This window comes from Sinohyriopsis cumingii, chromosome 5 (genome assembly GCF_028554795.1).
Source record: "Sinohyriopsis cumingii isolate HCF-2022 chromosome 5, ASM2855479v2, whole genome shotgun sequence".
NCBI classification, from domain to species: Eukaryota; Metazoa; Mollusca; class Bivalvia; order Unionida; family Unionidae; genus Sinohyriopsis; species Sinohyriopsis cumingii.
The window spans coordinates 54,584,823-54,606,632 of NC_142965.1; the positions used below are offsets into that span (position 1 = coordinate 54,584,823).

General features: G+C 34.4%; 1 protein-coding gene across 1 annotated transcript in view; it reads right to left on the minus strand.

Annotated features, from left to right (window-relative positions):
- The window catches only part of LOC149799200 (WD repeat and FYVE domain-containing protein 2-like), a 59,414-nt gene that overhangs the window by 31,134 nt on the left and 6,470 nt on the right, over positions 1 to 21,810 (minus strand). Inside the window, exons 3-8 of the mRNA XM_089958464.1 lie at positions 21,734 to 21,807; positions 14,793 to 14,847; positions 10,877 to 11,027; positions 7,062 to 7,174; positions 5,270 to 5,396; positions 4,036 to 4,141 (exon numbers count right to left, since the gene is read on the minus strand). Of these exons, the coding sequence (XP_089814590.1) occupies positions 4,036 to 4,141; positions 5,270 to 5,396; positions 7,062 to 7,174; positions 10,877 to 11,027; positions 14,793 to 14,847; positions 21,734 to 21,807 (626 nt within the window). The remainder of the gene's footprint in view (positions 1 to 4,035; positions 4,142 to 5,269; positions 5,397 to 7,061; positions 7,175 to 10,876; positions 11,028 to 14,792; positions 14,848 to 21,733; positions 21,808 to 21,810) is intronic.

Consider the following 21,810-nt stretch of genomic DNA (forward strand, 5'->3'; position numbering starts at 1 on the left):
GGTCAGAAGTTGGGATGGCATACCAAAGATGGAATATGCCTTGCAGTCTGGCCAACTGGAGCAGTAAGTTAGTACGGTTGGCTGGCTATGCATTTTTCTGGGCTGGATGCTTTGTCAGCTGGAGCTAAAAGACCACTTTTTTAATCATTCATATTTTGCTTGTATATCTGGACAGGATATTCATATGTTAGAAGAGCATATTAAAGATGATATATACTGTATGGCCTGGAATAATAATGTGATATAATGAATTGGTATGTATTGGTATGGATCATCTGTATGTACTGTATTGGTCTTACTGTAAATCTTCAGGTCTGGCTTTCTTAATATTTTTCAGCATGGACAGGGTCACAGATTAACAGCCTTCATGCCTTAATGGCATGGTCATATTAGTTTGTGAGTTCTAAATGTTTCATTGGAATCATCTGTGGTTTCTATTGTAGTCATGGATACAATATATTCTGGCATCATTTTGCATATTCTTGGGGTGGAGAGAGCATGTCAACATCACCCATGAGACTAATCAACGATTCTACTGCATTCACAGATACAGCATGTTCTTGTCTGCATCTGCATTAGGGGTGGAGAAGGCATCACGACATGGGACTAATCAGTGAATCATACATGAGGTCTAGTTAAATACGATCATTTTTGGAGCCCTTCAGCAGCTTTTTCAAAACAAAATCCTGGACCAGTATTTTCATACCCCCAAATATATATATATATATATATATAGATATAGATATATATATATGCACAATGAAAACATTGTTCTTACTGTATCACTGAAAAAGAAATGTAAATGATTAAAATTAAATTTAAGTTGTAAATTTTATAAAATGTAACTGAAGGACATCTTAACATATGGCAGCAAAAGTAAAAACTGGCAAGTCCGGTTATTAAGTGTCCACCTAGTTGGGAAGAAAGGGTAGTTATCCTGTCTAAGTTGACTCCCTTGGTCTATATAATATACAGACATAAAGACATTTTCCGTCTTTTCAGCAGAGCCGAATTCAGAGGTAGCAGAAAGTAATTCCTAATGTAACATGAACAGATAATGTAGTTAACAGAGGAAAGCTGCTTTGTTAGTCCCCTTCTCAATCCAATAAAGATAAATATACAGACATGATACTTTCTTAATTCCCTTCAAAATAAACATATGTACACACTACGTTGTTAATTCATGCAGCCTTAATATTACCTGAAGATAACAATATAGTCATGCTGTTTTATTTATTCCCTTGCTTTGACACTAATTTGCAACATAACTGAATCCCTAACTATACCTAACTACAACTAGGTAGCAGACAATTGTTGTTTATTCTGAATTTTAATGGCCCAATAAGAATTCTTGCATCAGGCAGCTAGCAATCCATTCCATAATGACAAGCTGTGCCATGCTAGCCTGGCAAAGATGACATTTGCTTCCTTGAACAGAATGTACTAGATAGCATGCATAAATTCAATGTTTAATAACTTATTATTTTTCATTCTAATTTTATAACTTGTAATTACACCATATAGCCATTATTGTGCTGACATGCTGTTAAACATTAGTACATACATACATATAGCATCCTCATTCCATGAAAGTTTGCATATCAACTGAAAATATATTGCTAAAAAAATTATAAATCTTTCCAAAAGCAAAACTATAGAAATTGTCATGCTACTAAGTAGACACACCTATCTTTGTAGTCATCAACTGCATGTCATGTTCTACTATTATAAAGTACTATACTACAATTGTATGTCATGTTCTACTGTCATAAAGTACCACACTACAGCTGCATGTCATGTTCTACTGTTATAAAGTACCATACTATAACTGTGTGTCATGTTCTACTGTCATAAAGTACCATACTACAATTGTATGTCATGTTCTACTGTCATTAAGTATCATTCAATTGTCATGTTCTACTGTCATAAAGTACCATTCAACTGTATGTCATGCTCTACTTTCGTAAAGTACCATACAAATGTATGTCATTTTCTTCTGTCATAAAGTACCATACTACAACTGCATGCCATGTTCTACTGTCATAAAGTACCACACTAAAACTGTATGTCATGTTCTACTGTCATAAAGTACAATGCTACAACTCAACTGTATGTCATGTTCCACTGTCATAAAGTACAATACTACAACCATGTTCTACAGTCATAAAGTACCTCACTACAACTGTATGTCATGTTCTACTGTCATCAAGTACCATACTACAACTGTATGTCATGTTCTATTGTCATAAAGTACAATGCTACAACTCAACTGTATGTCATGTTCTACTGTCATAAAGTACAATACTACAACCATATGTCATGTTCTACTGTCATAAAGTACCACGCTACAACTGCATGTCATGTTCTACAGTCATAAAGTACCTCACTACAACTGTATGTCATGTTCTACTGTCATCAAGTACCATACTACAACTGTATGTCATGTTCTACTGTCATAAAGTACCACACTACAACTGTATATCATGTTCTACTGTCATAAAATACCACACTACAACTGTATACAGAGATGCCCATTGCCAACCAGGAAGATATGGGACAAGAGGGTAAAAACTGATTCCAGTAAAAATAATTGGGACACTTATTGCAGCAAAGAATAATTCCAAATGGAAGCCAGAATAATAATAAAATAATTTAAAAACATTACAAAACATATCTATGTATAGTTATATAACACTATTTACAGTACATGGCTCTATGTAGGCTTGATAATTTGGGACATTCACACCCAATTCGGGACGATGGGCATCTTTGCTGTATATCATGTTCAATCATATAGTACCACTCTACAAGTGTATATTGTGTTCTGTTCTGTCATACAGTACCACACTACAATTGTATATTGTGTTCTGTTCTGTCATCAAGTACCACACTACAATTGTATATTGTGTTCTGTTCTGTCATCAAGTACCACACTACAACTGTATATTGTGTTCTGTTCTATGATAAAGTACCACACTACAACTGTATATTGTTTCTGCTCTGTGATATAGTACCACACTACAAATGTATACTGTGTTCTGTTCTGTCGTCAAGTACCACACTACAACTGTATATTGTGTTCTGTTCTGTGATATAGTACCACACTACAACTGTATATTGTGTTCTGCTCGGTCATACAGTACCACACAATTGAATATTGTGTTCTGTTCTGTCATAGAGTACCACACTACAAATGTATACTGTGTTCTGTTCTGTCAGAGTAACACACTACAATTGTATATTGTGTTCTGTTCTGTCATACAGTACCACACTACAATTGTATATTGTGTTCTGTTCTGTCATACAGTATCACACTACAATTAAGATTAGTCTGGTTGATCCAGAAAAGTCTACCAGCTCTACAGGAAGCTCAGGTCTGACTCCAGCTGCAAATGCAAGAGATGTCACTCTTTATGGGGTGTAGATATGTCACTCTTTATGGTGTGCAGAGATGTCACTCTTTATGGGATGTAGAGATGTCACTCTTTATGGGGTGTACTTCAGGTCTGACTCCAGCTACAAATGCAAGAGATGTCACTCTTTATGGGGTGTAGAGATGTCACTCTTTATGGGGTGCAGAGATGTCATTCTTTATGGGGTTCAGAGATGTCACTCTTTATGGGATGTAGATATGTCACTCTTTATGGGGTGCAGATATGACACTCTTTATGGGGTGTACTTCAGGTCTGACTCCAGCTACAAATGCAAGAGATGTCACTCTTTATGGGGTGTAGAGATGTCACTCTTTATGGGGTGCAGAGATGTCATTCTTTATGGGGTGTAGAGATGTCACTCTTTATGGGGTGTAGAGATGTCACTCTTTATGGGGTGTACTTCAGTGGATACTCCAGATACTGAGTGGAACAAGGTCAATTACACTTGGTACTCTATGTGGAACAAGGTCAATTACACTTGGTACTCTATTTTTCATCTAATAATTCTCTAACTTTTGTCAAATAAATTAGAGGAATGAAAAAAACTTTAAACTATTATCAGAAAAATACTTTCTAACAATGCAGACAACCCACAAATTACCTCAATTCTTTTGACTGCCATGTCCCAAATGGCTATAACTTTATCATCTGCTGCCGAGAGAAGCTGCTTGGATGAAGACGAGTATACTAACGATTGCACTTTGTCCCTGAAAGAAATAAATATATCTAGCTTGTTTCTTACCAGTGCCTTTAATTTCACCTAATGAATAAACTGAGACACAGAAAATGTCAACTTATCTATGATGAACCTCCTTCTTATGTCAAGCAGGTTTCCAAAGACTGCAAATGCTGATATGTGCAGCAAAATTTGATACCAGTTTTTAGAGTAAAATCTTTCTTTGATAATACTTACTCTTTCAAAGTATATTAGGCATAAATCCACTACCTCAAAATCAGGCTTCTCAAGGTAACAAAGAATTTCACCATGTCTTTTGGTTTGGTGCAGCAACAAAAGTGCTACACAGGAATCTGCTTGCCAGAGCTAAGGTCAGACTAGAGTGGTGTACCCTTGTTTTGCAAGATGGGTAGCAAATTCTTTCAAATAGTCAGAAACTACTACCTGTGGGGAAGGCTTGGAAGGATGTGCCCATATTAAGATATAGGGAAGGAGGTTTTGCATAAACATTTTGCTGTAAAAAATGGCAACTTCTTCAAATATGTTGCCCAATTATAAATATGTTCAAAGTGAAAGAGGAGGGAGTTAACCCCCTTTTAGACTTGTCCACTAAAGTATGTGAAGCAGCTTGGAGTTTCTTCTGAGATGTGGGATTGGCTTTGTACATGGTTGATGCATAGTAGTGATCCAGAGATAAATTTTTCACTCCCACAAATGCTGAGCAAAAAAGTAACTATCTTGTACTGATTAAATGGCACAAGTGAATTTTGGCATTTGTAAGGCCTTAAGAAAGAGCATGCTTCACAGCATGATGTAGTAACTGAGCATCAATGGAATTTGGTGCCAAGCCTTCAAAAAGGAGAGATAAGTTTAGTGTTGACTTCACTTTGGCAAGCAGACAACCTTTAAACACTTCGTTTGTTAAACAAGCTAAAAGATGTGTCATTTTTGTTTTCATTTTACATAGGAAGAGTAAGATTTGCAAGGTAGTGGACCTCTTCCGAATGCATTGTCATCAGATGATGTATTTGAGAACAACAAGGAAAAATGTACAAGTGTTGTAAAACTGAAATGTTTGTATAAAGTGAGAAGCAAAATGGAAAAAAATGCAGTAAAATCATTTGATTTAAAATAATAAATTACATCTGTTTTTACTTACTTGTGGCCATTTAACTCAAATGCAGTTCCTTTTCTTCCACCAATATCCCACACAATCACAGACTGGTCATAGCTCCCAGAAAAGAGCAGGCTCCTGTCTGAATCCCATGCTAAACATCGGACACTTCCTGCAAAAAATTCACTGATCTGATTACAGCTACTTAAAATTTGTTGATTGGAGATATTCCTATCAAAGTTTTTTTTAAATGTCATGGTATCTATTTCTTGATGTTCAGCATTTAGTTCTATAAGACAAATGTTATATTTGAAAAAAGACTTGAAGGATTTAAAACAATATTCAACATACTGAAACAACCAAAATAGTTTTGAATTCCTTCACTTTCATTATTGTTTATTTGCCATCATTTGTTTCATCTCCAATTCTGACAATTTATCAAAGGTGCAAAATATAAGAGGCTGTCATCTAAGTATTCCTGAATCAAAACTCTATTGCACATGGTTAATAATGCTTGATATCTCAGGTGACTGTCGGCAAACATCTTGTAGACCACATACCATATGTACTTGCAAATAATTCAAATTCAAATGCAAACTGCATATAACCAGATCTGTTATCACATAATATGTCAACAGACCTGGGTCTATGCAGACTGTTGGGGAGTAATCATTATTTCAAACAAAACAGACCTGACCTTTTGTCACATTATGAAACAGCAGACGAGTTCCTTGCTGTCTATAGTTGGAGCAGACTTACCCAAAAAAATATACAGTACATAGCTTAGTATTGATATCTTCCAAAAAAAACAGTACAATATTTGAATAACAGCAACCAGTTTATGAATCCTTCCAATGTTGAGTACAATCAAGCGTCAACATGGCAGACAAGAAATGTCCTTATAAAGCATTTCACTTTATGGGGAAGAATCAGCTTAAGCATTAACAAGCTTAAAATGAAGTAAAAAGTGAAAAAGTGAAAATAAAATATATAGAACTTATCTCGAACCAATTAAAGTCAATGGTTGATCGGTTATAATGAATGAATCATCACTCTTTAAATGTCAACAAATTCACAACACTTAGTATTTGACCATCCATTCACTAAGTTGTGTACTTTTCCAGTGCAGTGATATAACAGCAAATCTGTGATGCAAAACTTTCAAAATGTATTGTTGTTAACATCTTGTGCAAAAGTCTGCTCACAGTAAGAGGATTTTTGTTCTCTCCATCAAGGACCACACTACCAAAGATATCTGCCTTTACAAGTACACTAATCGTGTCATGCAAACATAACAAAATGATTTGGTTTATGGTTTTATGGCACACCAACAAAAGTAGGCAATTTAGTACATACATCACTGGCATAAGGTGCCTTGCCCGAGGATACACCAAGTTAGCCAACATGGCTGATCCAACACTAAGATTCAAATCTGCCATATTTAGGATGCAGATTCACCAGAGTCCTTGCCTCCATTAGTTGCCTTTTATAAAGTACAGAAGGGTGCTCTGGGTCTATTCTACATCTCTGATTTAACTTTGGGTAGAACAGAATGAAAAAGTATACATTTAAGTACAGCCATGATCTCACAATATAATTTCCTGCCAAAATAAGATTTTTAAATCTGACAAAATTTACATATAAAAGTATTGAACAAAAATGAAATAAAATATCTGTTTGTTCTTTTTTTTTAAATTTAACTGAGGCAGGAGACAGTATTTGTATGACAAATTTAGTGGTAATGTTTTTCTTTCATATATCACTTGTTAACTTATGCCACTATGAAATGCTATGGAGATATAGGAGAAGATAGAACTTTTGTATAAAAATGTCATACCTGAGTGCCCTTTCAATGTAGTTATGAGAGTAAAGTTGGTGTTACTTATTTTTAATACTGATATTTGCCCTGAGTAGTCACCAACAAATACATATTTTGATTGTTCATCAAATCTGGAGCTAGGTTAAGGATTGCAAATTGGATGATTACTAAAAAGAAAATTTTTAAGTCAATTATGTTTCTCTGAAAACACTTATGTCACATTAATATCAGGATTATAAGCCTCCTGCCACCTGAATCCATCCCTACTAAAGGACAAATATTCTTCTCTTCCATCACATATAGACAAAGGGTAATATCTCCTGCCCATCACCTCCACTCTGCACCACTAGGTATCATCAGTTTAAGTTGAGCAAACTCCTAATGAGAATGGTCATAAAACAGAGTGATTTGGATGGTCTACAAGTAATGTCACCAGGTAAGTATTCTTGAAGAATCATAATTTACAACAAAAATTGGTTATGTGTTGAAATAGATTCCCTGACCACGTTAACATTAGGAGAATAGATAATAGAAAGTGAGAATGCTGAGCATCCTTCCTGTGAAGAAAGTTGGATTCCACATGCGAATAATAAACCATTCTTCTGCTTAAAGCAACAAAGTCTATGGTCCCACGACCCATGACCGCTCCATAAGGTTAAGAAGATGATTACTGAAGTCTTCTAAACATCAAAATACACTGGTAAATTCAGCAAAGCTAAGAAGCTGTGTTGGTTTAGTTAGGTCTGGTGGTTGTCTGGGCCACAGTCACAGGAACAACTATATTCAGATTTTGTCTCTGCGAAGCTAAAGCTGAGATAAAAATTGAGAAGAATGACAGAGAAGACCCTAATTTCAAGAGCTGAAATCCTCACAAGGGGAGTTTGATCCTTCAAGGAGTCAGAGTACAAGAAAAGCATGACCCACTTAATCCACAGAAATGGGACATGAGAGGTGGAATCACTTGTTTCTGTGCAACAAGAAGAGCCCAAGGGCATGGACAGGTCCCAACATGGCCACTGCCCTTATTTACAGACAAGAGTATGGCAACTTTTTGATTGCCCAATGAAGTAAGCGGTTCCTAGCCATGAAGCCTGGTCGTGTTATGGAGATCAGCAAACCATCCAATCTGAACTGAAGATAGTTCAGGTCGACTAATTTACTCCCCCCACATGATAATGCTAAAGCTAACAGAAAACAGGTTTTGTATGATAACAATTTCAGAGAGGTCCTGACTAATGACTCAAAATTCTCTGAGTTCAGCCATGTTATGACCCAGGACAGATTCCATTTTGGTCAATTCAAATCAAAATTGATTTGTAGGTCTGAAAGATTTTTATCATGACTGACAGCTCCTTTGCCATGGTACATTAATGAGTTAGATATCTTAGAGTGGTAGCTTTTGATGGTAATTGGTGCCAGCTTTTTCTCATAGCACCAGAGAAAATATCTGGCAGGCTAGATGATCAAGGCTCTTGAATGGATGATGGTTCAACCATCAGTTAATATGCAGCGAGTACTGGTAGTGAAAATAGAAAATACAGCTTTGCCAGGCGATCTGGTCACACCCGGGTAGCTGGAAGAACTGTAGGACTGGCTGTCAGCTGTGCATAAGCTGAACTGGATGGCTTTGGTAGCAATTGTGCAGGCAGCATGGATGGACGGACAGATATTTTGCAACTGTTCCGTCCAGATCTAATGTGTAATAGTCACCTTGGTTATATGGTCAGATCTTTCACTAAGATCACCTTTCTTATAAACATATGAAGCCACATGTCTCGCTAAATGGTCAGACCTATCATCAAGGTCCCTGTAATTGAGTCTGGGTTGGGACAGCAGATTAGCTGGACAGCTAGTATTACTCTGGACAGCGAGACGGTAATAAATGCTGGCTCTGAAAAATACCCCCATGTGTCTGGTTTTACCAAAGGCCAAGCTTGGACTTGTGCTCCTTGTGTTGCTTAAAATGGGGGAACAACTCCATGCTCCATCCAATTTATCAGCGAAAGATAGAGATGTAAGACTTGGCCAGAAGTAAAAATTGCATTGCAGTCTCCTATACCAGTTAATCCATCTGTTTTTTTAGAGGCTGCTGTATCCAACTGTGACTGCAACATATCATCTGTTGTCATAGTGGATGGTGTTGTCCTTCTGAATTTGGGGGGGGGGGGGGAGAATTCCAGTAACGTTCCATACCAGGCTTATAAATGATTCTGTATTTAGATGTATATTTAGTACATCTGTACTGGTCTTGCATGCTTTCCCTTCTTTTCTTTGCCTTTTGCAAGTTTTTCGCACAATGGCTGACCTGATGTCCTCAGACCACAGACCACAAACTGCACAAGCCCAGCAGAACTCGCATTTACTACTTTTAGAAGAAATATGTTTAAACAGTAAAGAACGAGAAGCAATAGATGAATTAACATGTTAGTGTATTAATAATCTGTTCCATAATTTGTCCAATAAAACCCATTATAAATAGAGTGCAAGAATTGAAGGCAGCATGTAAGAACACTTGAAAGTCAACAGACCACCTGGTAAAACACTCTAAGTCTGAAAAAGTGATAAATTTAACAAAAATGAGCCAAATTTAAAAACATAATGTATAGCACCTGTTTCTGAATCAATATTAGTCAAATAAATCCAACAGTTTGAATGGATAGCTTGAATTTCACACAAAAAGACTGACTAACGTGAGGCCTATTTCATATGAAATTGTGTAAAGAAGCAAAGCTTAAAAACTGTTGATAACTTGTGATGGCAAGGGAGGTAATGAGCAATAGTTACTGTCCTTTGTCTACAAAATTTGTATTTTAGTGAGGTCTGATTTGGGAGGTAGCATGCTTATATTTTGAATGTTAACATGAACAGAGACTGTATGCAAAGGAAAAATCCACATACAGGCACTTGTACAGTGTAACCTGTACTGCTTTTGCAAGATTACACAAATCATCATAACCACACTGTCCATATACTTTCATCTGATGAAAGCCAGTCACTAATAACACTTCTAAGAAAAGGACAGATGCACAGAAACCACATACCCTAATCGACATCAAATTCTACATTTGACTGTTATGTACACAAAGGATACACTAAGAAGATATGGGCCATTCCAATTAAACTCTTCAACATTAAGACACAATTTTCTGTCTGTACAGATCATATTACTATAATAAGATGCACAGGTCAAATTACTACAGTCCTAAAACTGCTCTTTATCAACAGATTTCACTCTATTTGAATTCCATTTACTTTAATGTCCATCTGACAAATTAATATGCTTAATTCCATCCAGAGTACCAACTATTCATGGGAAAGAAATTCTTCTACCAAATTATGTTTCTTCTAAAATACCTACCTGATCACAGAAACATTACGGAATTACTCTCTGCTACATCTAATTCCAGCCTTTCCTGAAAGATGAAAATATGTTGTTCTGTCTATACAGCATATTAAGGGAAGTAACTCTCACTGATTACCTCCCCCTGTTCCCACTAGTTGGCATCTTGGCCACCCATATTCTGGATGTTTATGAACTTAAGCTTGAGCAAAACCTATAACAGGTTGCTTGCATTTGTGAATATAGATGGGAGGGATTGACAGTAGTGTGAATGGGTAATTACCTTTGAAGAAACATAGTTTACTACAAAATTTCTGTTCTCTGTGGGTACAGGTGGCTATCTGGTGAAAAACAAAGGGAGTAGATGTATACATGTTTTTTGTCTTTCGGGGAGGGCAGGATTCAGAGGTAGCCGGTTAATGTCATCGGGAAATGTATTTAGCAGTGAAATTTGCATTACAATATAGTAATTTTTAGAAATGAACAAGGATACTCCAGACACAAGCACCATGCTGTGGCCTGATAGCCACCAAGCCTTCGCCCTGTCTCGGAACAATGCCACTGAAAATATTTGTCCTTGCCACAGCTCAACACCCACTCACAGTTCAGGGAAAATTTTATGCAGCTGACTGTGCTCTGATGAGCTGAAATTATAATTATTTTTGCATTAACAGTGTTCCAGTTTTGCATACACACTGAATAGAAAAATATTAATATTTCATTAAATGACCAATCCCCAACCTCTGTCTACCACCAGCAGCCAATCAATTGTTGATTAGCAGAAAATCCACATGACTGCAAACCAATCTTGTCCCCAGACAACATGTGATCAGGGCAAAACAAACACATTTTGTGCAAACCTATTAATATATAACAATGTATAAACTTATTTTTAGATAAATTCATTATTCATCAGAATTGCAAGAAATTTTCATTATCGACCTTATATATGTCTGTATGTGCTAAAATTGGCAAAAATTAAAAGTTTTGGTTTCACTGAAATTTGATGCTAATGAGTAGATGTAGTTACACATGAACTATCCTGGTTCATGCAAGTCATCAATCCTACCATATGGGTTTTGCCAACTGTTGACAAGGAGTAATTTCAACTGGTGTTTAGGAAACTACAAATGTCCATTCCACAATGTTCCTGTTAAAAGTCAGCTATTATTTTAAATAAGAAATTTTTTATTTTCCAATGGTTATTCCAAACTTTTGCAGCCCATTCATAATCTTGATCACTGCGTTATAATAATACTCTATGCTAATACTGATATGGGACAGTTTGCTCTTGATAAACAAAATAATAATGTGGTCCTGCATGGTGCCCCTATTCCTCAAATAACATGGCTACCATCCTGGAATGCATTAAATTACTATGTTCCATCACTATACCACTATTCCTCAAATAACATGGCTAAAATCCTGGATTGCATTAAATTAATGTTGTCCATCACTATACCACTATTCCTCAAATAACACTGCTATAAATCCTGGATTGCATTAATGTTGTTCATTACTATACCACTGCCCCACGGCCATGTTGGAAAATCCCTCAGAATATGGGTCCCTCACAAGACATCTGGTTACTTTTATGTCACTCAGGAACAATATTATAAAGAGGAAGCACAATAACATGTACAAGATTACTGCCTGTGATGCGTTTCCTGTGGGTCACAAATTCATTGGTAAACATTACCATGTACAAGATTACAGTCTAGGATGCATTTCCAGTGTGTCATAATTTCACAAATGTCAGTAAACATAACCATGTACAAGATTACAGTCTAGGATGCATTTCCAGTGTGTCACAAATGTCAATAGTAAACATTACCATGTACAAGATTACAGTCTAGGATGCATTTCCAGTGTGTCACAAATGTCAACAGTAAACATTACCATGTACAAGATTACAGTCTAGGATGCATTTCCAGTGTGTCACAAATGTCAATAGTAAACATTACCATGTAAAAGATTACAGTCTAGGATTCATTTCCTGTGTGTCACAAAGGTCATTGGTAAAATTTACCATGTAAATGATTACTGTCTAGGATGTATTTCCTGTGTCACAAATGTCATTAGTAAACATTACCATGTACAAGATTATAGTCAAGGATGGATTTCCAATGTGCCACAAATGTCACTGGTAAACATTACCATATACAAGATCACTGTCTAGGATGGGTTTCTTGTATCACAAAATGTCATTGGTCAACATTACCATGAACAAGTTTACTGTCTAAGATGGATTCCTGTGTATCAAAAATGTCACAGGTATACCGTATTTGCCAGCTTATAAGACTATACTTTTTGACCAGAAAATCTCAGCTTCATCTTATACTTCGAATTGAGTTATATATGGATTATGTCATCCAAATCACTTTATCATATTTTCCATATGGAAAATAATTATCCAAGAATACGAAAAATAATGTGCAAAAATAGTTCATTTTGGGGAAGAGATCATGCATGAACAAATATAGGATCCCACAGTGAGTATTTTAAACAATTACATGATCGTTAGCATTAAAAATTAACAGAGATCAGATGTAATTGTGCTAAAGCAGCATGCACCAGTAATGTACGTTGTTTGTAATATACGTTGTTTAAATTTAGTTACATATATGTGCGTTAGAATTTATAAGTTAGAAGAAGAATAACCATGATAAAGATATATTCCATCACAGTTTTCTTCTTGTAACTAATGATCAAACAATCTGTATGCCCCATTGAGAGCAAGAGACTGACAGACAGATGTCTTCATGATTGTAACTCTGTATTGTTCACCTACCTGATGACCTATTTTACTTGTGTACAAGTGCAGTACAATATTTCATTATCAATTAATACCACTAGTTAAGCGATTACTTCTAATTTTTGTTTTCACTTCCATTATTACAAGAATCACATGGATTTATAGTGGTATTTACATGGTAATTAAATATGCTACAGCTGTATTCAGTCATTCCAAGATAACACCTGTCTGAGGTCAAGATTCTGCAGACCAAATCAGATTAGCGAGGCTACTAATAGGGAAATGAGGCTACCCATGAGTATTATGAATACCGTACCATATAGTTAAAGGAAATGCCAGGTGGTTAATATTGTACATTTCTCAGCCAGTGACATTTTTGAACTTGCCAATGGAACCAACATCAATTTAAAATATATCTAGCATGAGCAAAGATTAAAAACAATTGCTGCCTAAGTACAGGAAGAGTACTTGCACTTTAAACAAAATCTTATTTGCTGGAAATGGAGAGGTCATTATATTTGCAAAGAAAATAAGACAGCATGCAAAATGGTCATTCTTGGGATTTATCCAAATGGAGACTGTATTGATATAGCTATTGTGAATATTTAAACCCTGAAGGAGTATGGTATGTATTTTCATAGTTTATAGTTACGGTTTCATTTATTAATGTTTTCTCTCTTCAACAAAAGCTTCAGCAACACGTGGGCATTAAGTGAAAAAAAGGAACAAAAAAATCCACAAACAGCTGAACTTTCTCTCTCTCTCATATATTGGACCATATTTGATTTTGATCACGAGGTGTAATAAGAAAAATGTGATGGAATGTATCCTTCTCTATCTCTCTTCCCCTTCCCTCCCCCAACCCAACCCCCCCCAGGGAAAATGCATTTTAGTATTAATGATGCAATTTCCCTATTGCTGGTAATCTGAAATAGCATACAGTGAAACTTTTAATATTTATGAAACCAGAAGTTATTATAATTTAATTCCACAAAGCATCGCAAGTTTTATCCTATCTGTAACTCAGTACATTTTAGGGTCAGAGTCATTATATGTAGCTGAAAGTACATAATACGTTTTACGTTTAAAATACTTCTTGTGAAATAAATTAGGTACTTTTAGTTACATTTAATGATCCTCACTGGAAAGGTTACTGAGTTACAGGTAGGATAAAATTTACGATGCAGTGTGGAACAAAATGAAAAACACAATCCAAGGTATTGATCTGGCCTCATCCTATACTCAGCATCGACTTATACAAGGATGAAGGATGGAAAATTTGCCAAATTTGCTGATTCAACTTTATACTCCATATTGACTTATAGGCTGGCAAATACGGTACATACATTCTGGTACTATGTTTAGTCTTTGTTCTGGTTATAGTAAATTAATCATGAAATCTGAAATTAAAAATTTCTTTTCATGAAAACCAAAATACTTATTATGATACTTCTAGTGAATTCCAAACTTGGAAACTCAAGCTTTGAAAACCATAAAGAACTTTACACAAAGTGCAATGAAGAGAACAAATCTGAAGACCAATTTTAACAAATGACACTGAGATAAACAGAAAGCATACAAAATATATAACAGTTAATGCCAAATTTATTGCTGTTGTGTTGTTTGCATTACATGTAGTAGATGTATAACTCACCAAGATAGTCCCTGTAATGTGACAGTTTATTGAAGTCATCACTCAGAGTGAATTCCTGAAAATGTAACAAATTACAGAACTAAAGATATGTCCAAGTGATACTTGTATAAACTTTCAAGTTTTTCAGGCATAGGCTTTCTTTTCCTCAAGATTACTCAAAAATGAATTCCTGAAAAATGTGACAACTGGAACTATGGAATTTTTCTGGACAGACAGTACAGAATTTGATGTCATAAAACTTTTTTTTTCAACTTATGTTTTCCAAAATTTCATATCTATTATTATCAGCTGCTCATGTTACTTGGGTTACCATAGTTTCTTCTTAATTTGGATAATCCAGAGTTTTGTGTCCACAATGTTGCATCTTGGTTGAGTTGTCAAATCAGATATTTTATGTACCTCTGCCCTGATATAATGATCATGATACAGTGATTTGTTAAACTCCGGAGGACACTGACAGTTTAGGGTGGGAAAATATTCCTATGTTCTTTAAAACTAAATTGACGCTTGAATTTATTCCTTGTGAAAATCAACTAAACTTCAGTGTAAACTGAAAATGTTCACCAATTTATAACTATTTATAACTATATAATTCCAATTTTTATAAAGGAAATGGATTTTCTGCAATAAGATTGGCTGTAAATGGTCACATGATAGTGATCTGGAACTTTTTACACATTGATAAATTCTGCGACTACTTTCAATTTGTGTACTTTTTGCAATATAAATAAACACTGCACACACGTCACTGTGAAATGATTGTTTCATCTTTTAAATTTTTTATTCAGCAAATAAATATAAATTAAACCCTTTTTCAAATAGTCTTTGATTAAAACGCATAATTTGCAAGTTGCGTTCATCTGCTACATAGTGGCGCAAAATGGCCAATTACGGTGATTTTTCAATGCAATTTTTTTTAACAATTAGATGACAAGGAGTAAAAAGAAATAATAGCAGCGATTGAAGCAGATGAAGATGGATATGATGATAATGCGATGGATGTTACAAACACTGAAAATGAAACAGAACAACAGAGATTGATAAATTCCCTCACACAGCACCCCATGACCTCAGTCACCCTAGCCATACACAACAACAATAATAATAGCATGGGAACTGGGCCAGTCAATTTTGAGACCGCTGAGGGATATAAACCAAGATTCCAGAAAAAATCTGAGGAGTTCTAAAAAGCTACTGAAATAATCAATACTCGGAGGCTACTAAATGAAACATAAAATGGGGCATTGGTGTTTTCAATGGTAATATTTTATTCTTTTATTTTAATTTTGTTTGCTTATTTAAAAAACGTGTGTGGGTGTTAGTGGCACAAAAATAAAAACAAATATTTATGAGACCACTATTCAAAGACTGAATACAGTTTTTAAATGGTAAAACTACCATCTCCACCAATGTGACTTAATACCATTGAAAAATGTATATAAAATCCATAAAGGTGATTGTTTTGCTAATTTAAATTATTCTGGATGTGTAGTCATTAGTTCTTTCCAGCACTCCAGCACTCAACTAAGCAACCAAACAATATATATGGCTGATTTTGCAAGCAACTCTATATTTAACAACTGCACATTTAATTTCACATTAGATAAATGAAAGGGTCTAGTTAAGTATTAACACTGATGAAAAAGATACAAAATGTTATTCTTGTATAGGACACACTAAAATTAAAAAAGAATGTTATTTTTTTTATATGAAAAGAAATGTGATGACATTAAGATGGCAAATGATCGTGACACCATCATCTGACACTTGGGCATTAAGATGGCAAATGATCATGACACCATCATCAGACACTTGGCCATTAATGTGGCAAAAGATCATGACACCATCATCAGACATGTGGGCATTAAGACGGCAAATGATGACACCATCATCAGACACTTGGGCATTAAGACAGCAAATGATGATACCATCATCAGACACTTGGGCATTAAGACAGCAAATGACCATAACACCATCATCAGACATTTGGGCATTAAGAAGGCAAATGACCATAACACCATCATCAGACACTTGGGCATTAAGACAGCAAATGACCATAACACCATCATCAGACATTTGGGCATTAAGACAGCAAATGACCATAACACCATCATCAGACATTTGGGTCTTAAGAAGGCAAATGACCATAACACCATCATCAGACACCTGGGTATTAAGACAGCAAATGATTATGACACCAACATCAAACACTTGGGCATTAAGACAGCAAATGATCAAGACACCAACATCAAACACTTGGGCATAAAGATGGCAAATGATCACAACACAATCATCACAGACATAATAGAACTTGGCAACTTTCCTACAAGTGTGCTTGAAACTTTCAGTTTTTAAATTTATTTTAACAAGTAAAAAGTTAGAAGATAATATCTCTGTCTGTGTAACTGTCAATAACAGAATCACAACTTCAAGTTTTATTTATTGTTTCTTGAAATATTAACATTATTTTCATGTGTTACGTGTTTAGGCTTGTAAATAGTAACACAGAAAGAGTGAGAACAACAATCTTTTTAAAATTTAACAAACAATTTATTTTCTTCGAAATTTTCTGTAAAAATGAAAAAAAGAGAAGAACTTAGGGTTTCAAGAATCAAATCCAAAAATAATCCAAGAATAATCCATGAATTAAATTGTAAAAGTCCTAGTAATAAATGTTCTAATAATTTCAAGTTCGAATCTTGATGGAAAATCCAAGATGGATGATGATGACGTATGCTGTAGTCAGTACTGTACTTATCAACAGTTCCTTGTAGAAATACAAATAATGGCACTCCTGTGTTGGAAATCCAAATTAAATTTGTAAGCAATGCCTTTCCAAAATTTCAGTGTGAGCACTCTTCAAAATATTTCGAGAGAAAAAAGAATTAATCTTTTTGAAATCCAACTGATCTGAAGAAAATTATAACTCAAAATCTGGCTATAACAAAATAACCTGACATCAGTGTAAAAAGCCCAAAACAGAAATCTCTCTCTACGCATCTCTATTAAAACTAACAAATGCGCAGTAATAGAAAAACTGGAATTGCAAAACACAGGGCCACGTGACAGTGTTTACATATAAAAAAATCACGTACACAGAATATGGCCTTGATTAGACCAATGATTTTACTCCGAGAATAAAAATTTAAAAAATTGTTTACATCTTAAATCATGTAGTCCCATCATGACCTTGAAACAACCAATCATTTTAAAATAAAATAGAACTTGTTTACGAAGGTTGCTACAAATTCTGAAACAAGGTCAGGATTTAGATCAACACCTGGTGTTTACAAAAAGAATGATTCAGGTCAACTGATTTTCTGGAAAAATATCATCTCCTGTGAATAAATTTACATTATAATAGCATATAATAGAATAAAAGATTTAAAACTGACAAACAATTAAATTAAAATAAGTATGAATTAAATCTGATATTTGTAACAAGTGACAATACCTTCAATGACATCAAATTCTGTACATGTCCACAAGACAAAGTCATTAAGTGTGATATTCACTGTACAGACTCTTTCAGATTTCATACTTAAGATTTAAGAAGTAGAAGTTTAGAAAAAAATATGTCTTCCCTATGCTGACCACAAAAGGATGGCAAAAATAAATCTTGTCAACTTTATTTAATCTCCATTTTTATGAAACATTGTCAAAAATTTACTTTCAAGAATGGTAGATATAGTCACAAAAACGCATCATAAAACCTTGCAAATGGATGTTGGTGGAAATCTGCAATGGTGTGAAACTGCAGCTATTGTGGTCATAATTGTGCCACAACAAAAGTAACTGATGCAACCAGAATATTTATGTTGGTGCTAGATCTAAATAGAGAGGAGTTCCACACCACTACCTTCAGTGTCTCTTCTCTTAGCCTCTTTTAAGCCTCGTGCTACCAATGTCCAAAAGTGACCCTCTTTGCATCTATCCAGATCACTAATTAACATCTTCTGAAATCAAACTTATTTTCTTATTTATTCTATATAATTTCTTTTTTATTCAGTACTGAATAAGCTATGACATTTGTCTGTTTCTACTTCCAAAGAGATTAAAACAAATGATATCCCATACTTTTACCACAACAAATGCCCTATGTTACAAAGTGTCCCTTCCTTCAACAGATGTGCCCCCTGTGCTGAATGCGCTCCTATTCATTTCCCTTTCGTAAGAAATACCTAGCTGTAACAATGAGCATATCTGACTAGACATGTTTCTATCGATATATATGTCACAATAAAAATAAATACATTAAAAAATATCTCCCAACCAATAAGAAAACAAAGTTATGGTGAATTATAATAAAACTAGTACCTCAACCACACTAGTATGCAAATAAAAAGAAAAGATCTGTTTTTTCCCATTTAGAACAAAGGTAAAGGATATCTTTATATGTCATTAAGAGACTGCTGCCTTTCATTGATGACATTCTCCTGTCAATATAGTGCAAACAAAGTGGCAAAAAATACCCAATTTTGATTATCACTCAAGTTTCCTTGCTCAATAATCAAGATAAACCATAACTGCAACACATTTATATATTAAAATTAACCAGGACTGAAGTTGTCCTGCAAATGCCACATTTAACAATGATCAACATGTTTCTGTAATCAGATTCTTGCACTGTATGAATTTTTTGTATAATTCACAATAACATTATTATTTTTGACATGTAAATCATTTCTAGATCAGAGCAGAATGAAGGACCCGATCATTATTTCTTATCTGTTTTGATTAGAATGGATTTAAGATTTTTACCTGTTCACATCTGTATCATCGTGGAAGGTATCTGCAGTAAACCATTCAGATGTAATTTACTGTCATTACCTTGATGGGTTCAAACAGTGTTATTTAAATGTAGATGTGGACTTAACTTTATATGTTCACTTTTAACAGGCGGAATTCTTTAATGGGTGTACATTATATCATGTAATTTTTTGTATAAGAAAAAATAATCATTAATTTCAGTGTACGAAAAATTATATGTAAAATAAATAATTATCATTTTGTGATACTGATAGTGTATGAAAAATAAAGGGATCATACAAAAAAAAGTTCTGCGGAACACACACTACTCAACAACCTAACGGTACAAACGTACAAAGTAAACATATATTTTCTATCTCATTCTGCTCTAACTCAAGAATCTAATTACAATAAAATAAAAGTACTCAAAAAGATTTTTGTTATTATTAGTGAAAGAGAGAGAGAAATGGTTTGAGCATGTACTAGTCATGGGTATTATTTATTGGTAAATTGTACGTAATGATATGAGTCCACGTTGTCAAGAAATTAAGTACAATTCGCATTCTTACAGCGACAATAACCTCATTATCAAATCACAATAAAAAATAAAAAACTTGAAATTACGTTCTAGTTAATGTGCGCAAGCATGTGTGTCTGTGAGAGAGAGAAAAAGATGAAACAAATTTTTGTCAGTGTACAAGACTGTATTGATTTAGGACGGGTTTTATTTGTAGCTTTTGCAAAGAGAAAAAAAAGACTATTTTCAGTAACCTGACGATTGTGTTAATCCGCATGTACTATGACCCTAATATTCTCCATTATCAATTAACACCCCTAAATCAACAATTCATTTTTGTCTTAATTATGATTTACATTGTCACAACAACCAAATGGTTATGCAGTGTTATTTACATGGTAATTAAACATACTTAGTGCTTTGGTTATTCCAGTTGAAACCAGACAGAGGGCAAGAATCAACAGAAGAGGTCAAATGAGTGAGGCTACCAGTTGGGAAATGAAGTTCTCTTTAGGGAAATGAAAATCTGTCAATGTGCTACTGAAGCCATTGTAAATACAGCAGAAGTTGTAAGGACAAGTGGTCATACACATTACTTGTTATTCGAACTCGACAGTAAAGATAACAATAGTGGGGTATATCGTAGAATAGATCTGCAATAAAATGTTAATTATATCCAAGTCAAAACAGAACAAGCACGTAAAAGATAGTATATGTATATATGCAAATCGATTTAACAGAGTCCATGACTTTCAAATTTATGACAGAAAATGACAAGGTTTTTATATTTTACTTTTGTATGACTATAATGAAACAATAAGACCAGCTGATCAATGGTCAGTGGTCTTCACTTTAGCACGTTCTGTGATATAATTTTTGTTGGATAAGAAAACATCCAAGGGTGTCTGAACTCATTTTAAAATGCATGTGGTGTTTTGTTACGATGACAGACTTAATAAGGAGAACTAATTAATGATAATATTTGAAGATCTGTTCTGTGAAGGCCTTTGTCCATTTGTTAATAAACACCAGTATATACTGTAATGACAATAAGAGAGCTTATGCATCAATCATTGTATTTCTCACCAACAATTAATTATTAATTTTTATAAGAACAAAATAGCTATACAGTATTTTCGATCTTTTCTGCAAACTTAAATCTGCTTAGCAGAAATTTTTATGTCTGATAATTTAATGGATTTTTAGAAAAAATACAAAGTGATATGCAAGATAAAATATGATACATTTAAAGAATTATTATTTTGATAACTGGATTGTGTACGAAAAATTACATGAAATACAGTATTGCCATTTTGAAAGTTATATAAGCTTTTACAATACAAAATTTTGACTCTGACCTTCATCAGGAATGTGAGGGGGAAAAACAGCTACACAATCGCAACTGATACAAACTTCTGGCCCTTGAGTGATACTTTTCCAATCATACACTGATACATATGAAAGATAATATTAATCTCCATATCTGTTGGACATTATCAAATGAATGGCCAATTTATGAAAGGAACTTTTAAAAAATGCTATCAAAATGCATAAGATCAATTGTATCAAGATGTTTAACTAGTATAATTAATTATTTTGATACATAAAATGGTATTTGACCCTAACCTTTCTTTTACAATGGTTAGATTATGATTGGAGAAAATCTGGAACCTACTGTGATTGTGCCATTATCAAGACCAACAAAAAGACGTCTTGTTTCACCATTGTAAATCATGGCAGTCACGGGAGCTG